The sequence below is a fragment of the Epinephelus lanceolatus genome, chromosome 11, assembly GCF_041903045.1.
Source record: "Epinephelus lanceolatus isolate andai-2023 chromosome 11, ASM4190304v1, whole genome shotgun sequence".
Classification (NCBI taxonomy): Eukaryota; Metazoa; Chordata; class Actinopteri; order Perciformes; family Serranidae; genus Epinephelus; species Epinephelus lanceolatus.
Genome location: NC_135744.1, coordinates 12,484,328 through 12,496,439, shown reverse-complemented (window position 1 = coordinate 12,496,439; position 12,112 = coordinate 12,484,328). Strand labels below are relative to the sequence as shown.

The 12,112-nt window shown below is 40.0% G+C and overlaps 1 protein-coding gene across 2 annotated transcripts in view; it reads right to left on the bottom strand.

Annotated features, from left to right (window-relative positions):
* Positions 1–12,112, bottom strand: part of ttc3 (tetratricopeptide repeat domain 3) — a 39,041-nt gene that overhangs the window by 11,602 nt on the left and 15,327 nt on the right. For both annotated transcript variants that reach the window (XM_033639743.2, XM_078172278.1), the window contains exons 18-32: positions 10,453–10,602; positions 9,457–9,537; positions 9,027–9,136; positions 8,798–8,924; positions 8,361–8,483; positions 8,165–8,266; positions 7,975–8,067; positions 7,827–7,891; positions 6,100–6,236; positions 5,433–5,753; positions 4,812–5,087; positions 4,684–4,727; positions 1,302–1,352; positions 1,132–1,211; positions 895–1,047 (exon numbers count right to left, since the gene is read on the bottom strand). In XM_033639743.2, the coding sequence (XP_033495634.2) occupies positions 895–1,047; positions 1,132–1,211; positions 1,302–1,352; positions 4,684–4,727; positions 4,812–5,087; positions 5,433–5,753; positions 6,100–6,236; positions 7,827–7,891; positions 7,975–8,067; positions 8,165–8,266; positions 8,361–8,483; positions 8,798–8,924; positions 9,027–9,136; positions 9,457–9,537; positions 10,453–10,602 (1,913 nt within the window). The remainder of the gene's footprint in view (positions 1–894; positions 1,048–1,131; positions 1,212–1,301; positions 1,353–4,683; positions 4,728–4,811; positions 5,088–5,432; positions 5,754–6,099; positions 6,237–7,826; positions 7,892–7,974; positions 8,068–8,164; positions 8,267–8,360; positions 8,484–8,797; positions 8,925–9,026; positions 9,137–9,456; positions 9,538–10,452; positions 10,603–12,112) is intronic.

The window sequence follows — 12,112 nt, the reverse complement described above, 5'->3', positions numbered from 1 at the left end:
TACACATGAAGAATACTAGATTCACAGATGGCGTGTACCTGACTAAACTTTCTAAAGAACTGGAAATTCAAGCACATAAAAGAAGTATGTTTTATATGTAAGAAGTACAAAGGCCTGAACCGACTGAAAGCTCTGATGACGCACTGCAAGCATCAGATTTAAAATGCCAACACCACAGAACCTGCAGTATTTTAGGAAAAAGTTGCTACTTAGGCTATTCTTTTTGTATATCACAAATTATCTTCTGTACATCTCTATTTGTGTCGCCTTGTGAAACAGACTGGTGGTATTAGCTTTAACTTTTTCCTGCAGAGTTTACATCTAATTTCTTTCTGTTCGGAGTCGTCTTCTCAAAAGCCAGAATGTGTCCAAACGGCAGACACAACATTTCTCTTTGGTACAAGCTGCTCAGTATTGCGATACAATGCTGTACCGCTTCCCCCCCAACCGTACAACATGTTGTCTTTTTGGCTGGTGATTGACGGAACACTCGCAGCCACTTGCATGTTTTAACAGCATCTGGCTGGTGACTGGTGCTAATTTCCAGTCCTGGTGCTCTCGCTGCACGTCCACCTCTGCGTCTCTCCTCTCTGTCTCGCAACTTTTGTTGCTGGGTTCTCATTTGATGCTCTAAATTCAAAACAAGGTTGGAGTAGGGCCGTCAAAGCAGTTTGACTTGGCCCCTAATGCTTTTGGTGGTGATTTAAAACAATACATGTACTTCAACATGTGATGCTTTCAGTGTGTTTGGGCTTTCACGGTCAATAAGTAAACATACAATATTTCCCTCTGAGATGTGGTGGAGTAGAAGCATAAGTAAAGTAAAGTACAAGTACTTCAAAGTACTGTACTTAAGTTTAGTCCTTGGTTAAATGCACTGCAGCTTGCACTTACTCATACAAACTTTCTTTTGTTGGGTCGGGGTTGTTGTCCAAAATCTTTTTATAGTGACTTCTGTGTCTGGTGTTGTACTGGTCCTCAAAATCAGCCACTTGCTCTCGAAGGTGACTCGGTACACTGAATGGATCACCAGGGTGAAGGAATGATCTGTCGACACCAAACATCAATGTTACTACTATAATTACTGCGATAAATAAAATCTGCGTGTCCAATGTGTCGGACCCAACTTACAAAGAATCATCTTCAAAAAAGTCTTGGTCCCATTCATCTCTTGGAGTTAGACCTCTCATCCCAGACAAAACAATAACACCCTGAGAAGAAGAGGAGAGGAAACACTTCAGAGTGACGTTACAAAGATATTTATTATTATCTTTACAAGCAACAATTGGACGTCTTCTGACCTTTGGCTCCTTCTGTTTCTTTTTCCGGCCCCGACTCTTCATAGGAGAATTCTGAAATTAAAACAAACTGAATGAGGGATCAGACACATCCACCGGGTTCAAACATGTTAAAAGGGAGGAGTTTTACCTTTTGGGGAATACACTTACGTGCCTGACTGTTTGTCATTTGTGACTATTCAGCAAAGTTTCAGATTTTTTTCATGTGTGTGTCTTTGTGACCATTCTGTGTCTCTCTGCAGTCTGGGGTGAACGCAGTGCAGGTGGAACTTTTTGCCCTCAGCAGCAGATTGTGGCGTTTGAGTCGCAGGGTGGGTAACTGATCAGTCGATCAGTTTGTGGTCGGATCAATCAGAGTTTATCAGATCACACTGATAGATTACATTAGATTAGATTAGATGAGCAGCTGCTGCAGAGGCAAATGAGTTTCATCTAAACAAGGTTGGAAAAATGAGAGACACTCAAACGAGAGCGCTGTTGCTCTTAGAAACAGAAAGTTCTACTTCTATGTGAATTAATGAACAATTATGTTTCACTTTCATTGAGCCGGATGTTCTGCTGCTCAGTCTGTGCCCAGAGAAGCCTAAATGCACTCGCCAGAAGTAAAAAGCTAAGGTGAGGCTATAAATGAAAACCACAGTCACATGACTTAACGTCACCATAACAGACGAGGCTGTAACGCCATAATCTGCGTGATGATGTTCTGTCGTCTTATTTAGCTTCTTGTTAGCAACTGTTTTTAAGAAATGCTTTCCATGAAAAGCTTAAAAATTCACAGTGGGGTTTTTAATCAACATCCCACTGACTTGGAGACGAAGGAACAGGGAGTACGAAAATGCTAACACACTTCCAGGGTTCAGGACTCATTCCTGCACTACTCTGTATATTCCAACAGTGTACTTCAGCTCCAAAAATGGAAAATCGATATGTGGTGGTGGATGCTGATATCGTGGTGGGCCGCCACACATAAACTGACATGTGAAAAACACTGAGTTTCTTTTTAAGACCTTTAGATACTAGGGGTGTAATGATCCATTGATCTGGCTCGATAGATCTATTCAATGATCTACGATCCAAAATCATCAATGCAAAGTGAAAACATCGATCCATATCATCATCTTTAGGTTATGCCTTTATTTCTAAATACTGTGAGACTGTCAAACAGCAGCAGGCAGACGGCGAGCAGCAGAAAGATGACGAGGATAACATTTATCTAGTCTGGAATAAATCAGCAGAGTGGAAATATTTTCAATTTTGGAGAAAATACGGGTCAACAGACGTGAACAATGCTGTCACGAGATAAGACGTGACATACCTGCCTGGACGGACATCTCGCTCCACTATATTCTTGCAGCAACATTAGCTGCCCTGTTTTAACAATGTTCAGCTGAAAACACGTGTATGCAGGCTGAAATTCAGCCGAGCTGTTCTGTCACCAGATGCAGCGACTTAACCCGACAGTCATGAAAAGTACAAATAATATGTGTAATCTAATAAGCTATAAGTAGAGGGGAAAAAGTCCACTAACTGCTAGGCTAATTTATGCAGTGTAAACATGCTAAAGCTAATAATGGGTGATTAGCAAAAAAACAAAACAACTGTTTTGTCTGTGAACCCTGACAGTTATTACTGAGCTGAATTTGATACTTTTGTTAAATGATCTTGTTGTTTTTGTGGCTGTTTGGAGAAGTTTGCCTTCAGTTTGCCCTGAAGTTTAGGAAACAGATGATGGTTTGGGTTAAAATGAGAACATTTCTTTTAGAAGGGTCTCTGGTTCAGACAGCCATGAAGGTCATAGGGAGGAAGGAGCATCAATCCAGACACTGTCTGAGCAGTCTGTTCTCAGACAAGCACAGAGAAAACTGTCCGACTCTTCCCACATTCTCCACACTGAGTATGAGCGTTTACCTTACGGCAGATGATACAGGATGGCCAAATGTAAACTGAATCATTTTAAAAATTAATTTGTGGCAACCTCAATCAAGAATTGAAATAATGTCACTTGACATTTAGGGGTTGTGCTGTGCTTTGCTTTTGGTGCTCTATTATGTGCAATACACAAATGGCTGATGTGCAGGACTGTTACGTTTTTTTAAATGTGTTTATGGTGTATGCTTAATTTCTCTGGATTATTACTATTAGGGCAGCAATACTTGTGCAGCTCCTTAGTTCAAGACGAATTTCCTAATGGGACAATAAAATATATTGTATCGTGTCTCCTGTAACAGACTGTGTTAAATGATCATATAATGTCGTCTCGTACTGATCGCAGGGCTCTGGAGTGCATCAGTCGAAATGGTATCATGGCAGACTTTGTAATACCGGCGAATATTGTATAGTTGTCCAAAGAATCAATATAATATCATACTGTTATGAAAACTGTGATTTACACCTCTATTAGATAACTGCATAAAATGCAATTTAATAAATTTGTCACAGTCATATGCGTAGTAACAATAATTGGTTATTATTAACTACAATAATATATTCATATCATATTTTTTGTCAGTAATCCTACTAGTGCTCCTGCTACTATTACTGGTGGTGCTACAGTTAGTGCTAATGTTACTACTGCAGCTATTACAAGTAGTACTACCACCACTGATACTACTGCAGTACTACTGCTCCTTCTATTAGTAGCATTACAACTATAACTACCACTGTGTAAACGATGTTTGCTCCTGTCAGTACTACAATACTTCTAGTAGCTGTGGACCCAGACTATTGACTGATTGATTAACTGACAGAGATTATTTATTGAAGATATTCTTGGCACTATAGATTGGTTGTGTTCCCCCAACCTGTGCTTCTTATCCAGGCTCTGTGATCTCTATACAGTGATTTCCCATGTAATGTGTATGCCTTTATGAGATGCCAATGCTCTCTGACCGTTTCTTTTTTCCAGTCCGTTACATTTTTGTTATTAAAATTGAAAACAAAATAAAATATCTATATCTATATCTTAAAAGTGGCACTTGAGCTTCCTGATTGCGTGTGATCACAAACAGAAACATGTATAACTCATGTTTAAGTCTACGGCAGGCAAGAAAAAATCTTCAAGACCTTTGTAAATGATATTTTGATTATTTAGGGCCTGAATTTAATGCTTTATTAGATTCATGAGGAGCTGCTGATGCTCTGTGCTGGCCATTTCAAGTTGTTTCCAGTCTCAATGCTAAGCTACTGGCTGCTGGCAGTCGCTTTATATTTACCACACAGACCAGACACCTGCATTGATCATCAGATCTAACATTTGGCAAGAAAGCAAATAAGTGTGTTCCCCAAAATGTCCAACTAGTCCTTTAAATTTCACCTTGTGTGGCTAACAACTTAAAGGTAAGGTAAAACAAACAAACAAAATGTTCTGAAGTTCCTGATGACTTACACTTTGATTTTCATCAGACTTTTTTAAGACTGAACAATGCCCATCTGAAAAATAAAAAATTGGACATCAATCATGAGCAACAAATAAATGCCTTCAAATCAAATGTTACTCAAGGTAAATGTACGTACCCATCATATCAAAATACTCATCCAGTATAGGGTGGCAGGAGACATACTCATCCCTGTGCTCCTCCAGAGTCCAGATAAAGAGTCTCGTGTCATGTGGTGAGGCTTGTTTTAGGTATTCAGTCACAGACAAGCCAATGCTTGAAAAAAGCTCCGGCCTAGTGCCAAGTTTCTCTATAATGACATCCTGCAACGGGCCAAAGTTGAGCAGAAAAGCCAGATCCAGCTGCTCCAAGTGCTCCCCGTAACGCTCGATGAAGGATCTGGCAGCATTCAGACCTGAAGAAAGCAGCAGGTAGTTTGTCAGACTTCACAACATGGCACTGATGTTAAAAGTCACAGTTTTTAAATGACTGCAGAGTTCAAATAAACACTGATCAGCCAAAACATTAAAATTGGATTATACTGTTTTTATCTCTGTTAAAATATACATGGTTGAAGGAAAGAACAATAATATCACTGTACGCCGATTCCAAATTGTTGAACTCTGGACAAACACTTCAGTGACACACCCCCACTGCGTCCCACTTCCACAATGTTCCTTCCATGTTTTGTGTCACACGTCCTTTAATCACTTGATCTCTGAGAACTCACATATTTCAGAGTGACATGAGAAACACTGACCTGCACTGTTGAGCTGGCACGCCCACTTGTTGAGTTTAGGATTTATATCCAGACAGCTACTGAGTACTTGGATCAGAACACGGGCCCAAACCCGGTTCTTCCTCTCCAGTAGCAGCTCAACAGCCTGACTTAGAGTCTCCAGCGGCTCCTGCTGCCAGTTCAGTATCTTCACGGCTACCTGGTTCCCCCTCGACGAGTCCAGCTCCAGCCACGGCTTCAGACTCCCGATCAGGGCTGACACGTGGAGGCCCTTCTCCTCTCTCAGCAGCTCCATGTTCTGGCTGATCTGCAGAAGAACTCGATCCCTGTACAGCAACCAGGCTGAGAACACAGTGGGAACAAAGAGTGACTGATCACACTTGTTTGGCTAAAATAAAGTTAACATTGGCAATGAAACCATTACTAAAAAGCCTCGAGGCAAATCATTTTACAGTATAGTAAATTTACAGTATTAGCTCTCTGAGAATCTCTTTCCCAGTCCAGCAAAACTTGACACTGTAACTTAAATATCCCCAATCGATATCGAACAGAATTGAAATCAAATCGATTCAGGAAATTACTGGTGATACCAAGCCCTAGACTTTAGCATCTCCTCACTGTTAACAAGACTCTGCTACACATTTAGAAAAATGAGAGAAACATTTGTTGACGATGTTAGGAGCAGTACCTTTCTGTTGACTCTGTGTTGCTGAGTCTTCTTTCTGCTGCAGAATCTCATCGTTGATAGCCTGCTTTTCTTGAAACGACTGTTTATGCTGCTTCCTCTTGAGCTTGTGTTCCTCCTTTGATTTTAACTTCTTCTGACTGAAAATAAATAAAAGAGAGCAAGGCAGTTAATTCAGTGCCTCGATCCTGGCTTCATCACTGTAGTGTCAACAGAGTCCGCAAGGAATGAGTTCTTAAACCTGGAAATGAGTTAGCATTTCACCACTCCCGGTTCCCTTGTCTCAAAGCCAGTGGGTTTTTGGTAAGATGTCTGAAATTAGGTATGTGGTTAGCACAAGCCTAAGAGACTTTAACGTTTTGTTCTACGACTACAATATGTCAGTAAATATCCCACTTGTAAAACTCTGAAGCTTCTATGTAATTCAAAAATGGCGGTTGCTAATAAGTGGCTAAATGGGACTACAGAGCGTCATCACGCCGAGCTGCGTCAAACACAGCTTCACAGTCTTGTTATGGTGGAGTTTGTTTATAGACTAATATTGGCGTTTTACTTCTGGTGATTGAATTTAGGGTTCAATAATCATGAAGCCTATGGCGGTGTTCATTTGTGACTTCATCATAGACGTTTGTTTGCCACAGAGCTTATTTTCTACAATAATCCACAATCCAATGGGAAAATACTACAGGCTTTTTGATGAGGGAACCAGTGCGATGCTAACTTCTGCATCGGCCTACAGAAAAACTTCATCCCTGGAATTTTATCGATTCTGAATACAATTCCAATTCTACTTATCAACTCTGGTTGTAACTGAGTTTTGATTCCAATGTGGTGAAAAAAGAAAAAGGTCAAATGTACGGATGTCTATCAAAAAGACTTTAGCAGAATCGAGAATGGCATTGGTATCTATAATCAGTCCAATTCTTTATCCATTCACTTACTGATTCTGAACACAGTCTACACTGTATAAACAGAGCAGAAATAAAGACATGGACCCTTTCCTCCTCTCCGCCAAGAATCCTTCTTGTTTCCAGCAGCGAAAACAACGCGCAATTTTCAGAAAGACATGCCAGCATTCAAAAAAGGAATTGATAAGCATATGATTCCAATTTGCTATCGTTTCTCAACTGGAACGGGTTCCAGATTCCCATCCCTGATTACTTAAGCAATACAAGTTGGATTTAGCACCCCAAAGTCGTCAGCACAGGTTACGGATATTGGCTATTAGCGGGTCGGCCGTTTGGCATTAAATCAAACTGGTTTTAAGCTCATACGTGGGACAAACTGGAAATCAACCAACTCTACTGTGAGCGCACAGTAACAGATCAAAATGGTTTCCTTTAGACTATGTTCATTAAAGACATGCATACAAACAAACATTGCACTAATGCCTATTGTCCTAATTTTGTGTCTGCAACAAAATGATAGTGAAGATAAAAGCATTTGTGATTGTGTGTGTGATCACATAATGATGATGTAATGGAAAACAACAGCAGCCAAACCAGTTGTGTCAAAGTTTTGTGTCTGTGTGTAGTTCAACAGGGACTGATTTCAATATTTTCCAGATTCGCTTCATATCGCCATCACAACTCAACGATCAACACTTCTGTTGAGCATGTAGTGATTCAACATCTAGCAGCCACTCATTAGAATCAATACATGTATCCCCGATATAAACAACATGTTTATGATTTACACGAGGTCAGCGGTGTGATCTGTTCTCGACTCACCTCGTACATGCCTGATTCATTTTGGGTTTCTTTGGAGTTGGTTGTTTGGTGATGTCAGCTTCAAACTGAGGAGAGAAAGGACTCAGGTCAGCACTGATCCTGTGATACATCAGCACAGTGATCACACTTCATCATCAAATCATCTCACCTTGCACTTCACCAGGCCTGTCGGACCAAAGATTTTAATGACACAGATCTGGCCGACACAGTCTGGAGTCAGACATGACTCACGAAGGAAATCCTGCAACGCAAAAATATTATCTTAGACTGGAAGGAGGTGGAAACAGCAACAGCTGTGGCTTTTAACTTCATCGTGATTAAATACAAGGAAAATGTACCTTTTCATTCTTTTCAGAGAAGCACGATGTCTTGAGGGTCTTCCAGCAGGCAATGTGGTATTCAACGACGCACTTCTGACAGCAGCATATCTGAATGAAGCCCTGCATAAAAGACACATATACACTGTTATTAAACCTTGATAGTTTCATTTCATGACTAACTAAACTGTGGCTGTTGTTCATGGCTGCCATTCACCTTAAAATCTGGGTCCGTGAAGTAGATTTCAGCTTTCAAAGGGCCGAGGCATTTCTCAAGTCGACACATGGCGTCAGGAATAGGAGGAAATTTGCATAACTCTATAGCACTCTCCAGAATTTCCTTTTAAAAAATAAATAAAGACAGAAAGAAAATATAAGTAAAGAATTAGTATATTCAACAACTGCATTTTATTGTACAAAATTAAAATAAATAAAGCAGGACATTGAACACTAAATAGAAACGGGGTGAAAATTATATTTGCAATTTAGCTGAATTCGTAGATTTTTGTTTTTACTACATCTTTAAGTCTGTTAATCAGTGTTTAAACAATCTGATTACATTCTGTACGGTCAGCAGAGGGGGTGTAAATAGTTTTTAAAGGCACTCACATGCAACTAAACCGACAAAAACACAAATCTACAATGTCAACTTACCTTGAAATAGTCCGGCTGTGTTTCTTTAACAACCTCTTTTGTTAAAGGCCAGGTGAGTTTACCCGGAGTTATTTGATTCTTGACTGTCTGCAGAGAATCTGAAAACTGCTCCAGAGCAACTGCAAACCTGTCCGAAGAAGACGACGCAGAGGAGACGCGCATGTTTGAAACAGCAAAAAAGTGACTCAATAACACAGACACAGCAGACAGAGAGTAGAAGCCATTGTACCTGTTTTCTTTGAGATACACTCTCCCGACGGCATAGTAAACCAGACACTGAAACGTCCTCTCCTCAAATGATTTGATCTTCTCCAGAACTCTCTGTGCTTCTCCAAGTTCCTGTTTAACAACACAACACACGAGATTCACTTACAGTTCCTTATGTTACATATCATTTACATTATGCTGTCCATTTTTAACCAGATTGACTTGAAGCAACAAACTAAGTTTAACACGAGTAAACAGAACTCTAGGACCGTAAATATGCAGGGTTTAAATCTTTATTTGAGCTTAGCCTGACAGAAAGAGCACCATGTCTATATATATATATATATATATATATATATATATATATATATATATATATATATATATATATATATATATATATAAATAAATGACATTTAGGGCTAACGGGCCGTCACATATCCATGAGTTACCTCAGGCTGGCCGATTTCTGTCAGGGCTGATGCGCGGCCGTACAGCAGCAACAGCACATCCACCGTAGAGAGTCCAAGTTCCTGAGAAAGCAAAAAGAAAACTGATCATTCTTATGTAAGCTCTGATGTGGTTCTTAAACTTCAGCAGATCATCTGAGTAGGTGTGTGTGAAGAGAACAGGAACTTTATTCCCAAATGATTCACAGCAAAAGTGAAATAATTCACAGGTTTTTTTCACAAGATTTGGGGATTTTTTTCCCCTGTTTTTGACAGTTGATGGTGGAGACTGACAGGGAACATGGAGGGCGAGAAAGAGGGTGACTTACAACAAAAAGCTCCCCAGCTGGAAATAAACAAATTTTTAATAATAGTATTGTCATCTGGGCAGTGCAGAGAGGACAAATGTGAATACACAGCATCATAAATCTGCAGCTAAAGGTTCATATATGTTGTTCTGAAAGCTTAATTTACATTTATGAACAAACTTAAGAGTCCTACCATTCAATTCAATTCAATTCAATTCAATTCAATATAACTGTATTTATCCTGAAGAAAATTCTTATGCCAGAGAATGTTTCAATTACAGTAACAATTAACGTTCACAAACCAGTAGCAACCAGAACACCTAGTGGGTTCCCTGGGTCAAGGTCACACACTAGGCCCAGTTTTCAAAACTACAGAGTATTAAGTATTAGGCAAAATATACAAGATATAACATATTTAAGGAGCAAAAAGCAGTGCCTACTAGAGTAACAACATAAGTAAGATAAGAACAACACCAAAAATGAACCAAAATGGTGGAAAAATGCAGTTTGCACATGATGTTGTGAAAATATTGCAAAAGAAGTAGTAGTACATACATGTACATCATGAAAAAGTTGTAGTGCACCTAATGTAGGCAGATGTCATGTGCAAAACTTTTTTATTCTGCAAAACTGAATTTAGGCACAAAAGTCTTTAGCTTTGTTACTGTTTGGACATCAGTGTTATAATTACCTTCGGTGTACTGGTGTCCAGTAAGATCAGTGCCTGGCTGAAGGCTTGCTCAGCGTTGCGGCTGCGGAGGTCAGTCAGAGCAGAGTGTGCGTCCTGCACCATCGATCGTAAGTTTTTACACAAAACTGATTTATCATCCACCTTCTCAATCTGAAAAGATAAAACACATCACAGAGCAGGCTGGTTATTCCACTGAATACGGCTTTAGATGGTACGACTTTAGAGCTATGATTTTTGTTCTTCTGATCACATCACTCCGGTTTTAGCCTCTTCACACTGGTGCCAGTGCCTTTTAGAATAGATTTTAACATTTTACTGATAACTTTTAAGGCCCTCATCTCACAGAGAGCATTTTAGCAGCTTTAGGCTTTGTGCAACTTTTTGTAATTGTTTTTAATGAGAGCGAAACTTTTTGTTCGCTGTTTTTATGTTGCGACTGCCACATGATTCAGTGCTCTAGGCGCCTGGGTTTTTTGCCAGAGCGCTCTGAACTCCTCGAGTTGAAAACTCAGAGTGGAAAAGCACCCCACGTCATTTCTTTTCTCGTCATCTTTTTTCCCATTATCCAATCAGATGATTTGAGAGGTGGGCCTTCTGTGGTGGTCACAACAACAAGTTTACAGTTGGTAAACTGGTGGTAGCGTTTGCTGGATACCCAGAGCTATACGGCCCAACAATAGACAACAGGTTGTCAAACTACCCCTAAGTCATCCTAAAATATCGGGCATCATGGAGGAGAAGCTCCTGGACCAACTGGTGGTACTCCCCATGATCCAGCCTCTTTTTTAGGGTCTCATGTACCCACACAGATCTCTGTTTATCTGCTGACAGCCTCTCACCCTCAACCAGAGCTACAGACAGTACCCTCTGCCTCAACATGTCAGCAACTACACACTGATTACTGTGAGAAAAACAACCAAACAAAATAAAATTAGTAAACTGGTTACACAGGAAGGTTAGTGTAAGGACGTGATGGGGTGGTTGCCTGGCAACAATAAAACGGCGTAGCAAGTGTTTTGTTTTTACTAGTGACATTTAATCTAAAAGAAGAAGAAAAAAAAGGCAGTGTGGTGTGCCGAGCATTTTGTAACCTCCAAAACATTTTCTGTGTGATCGGAGCCATAGGGTCTTCATGGTTTCTCTCCAAGCTATATCTCTGACCTCTTTGTGCCATACACGGCAGGACGTACTTTGAGATCCTCAGGCAGAGGTCTTTTGTCTGTTCCAGAGGCCCAGCTGAAAACTTAAGGGGGACAGAGTGTTTGCTGTCAGAGCCCTGAGACTCTGGAACAATCTGCCCAAGGAAATCAGGTCAGATGAGTCAGTGACCTCCCCCCTTAAAACTTTTATTAGAGAGCCTTTCCTGATTTTATCTGAGTTTCAAGATCATTTAAACAGTCTTTTATTTTCTCCGTTTTTATAAACCAAAGTATTTTTATCAGTTCTTTTAGAAGCTGTTGTTTTCATGTCTGTGTTATTTGTTGCCTTGTAAAGCACTTTGTAACTCTGCTTTGAAAAGTGCTTTATACATGAAGATTATTGCTGACATGCTAAAAAGTTGAGATATGATAAAAACACAGTATATTCCCATCCAGCAAGTGTGCCAGAGATTGATAAGATCTTTCTGCATTACAGGACAAAGAGCGGCGTCACTGAGTCG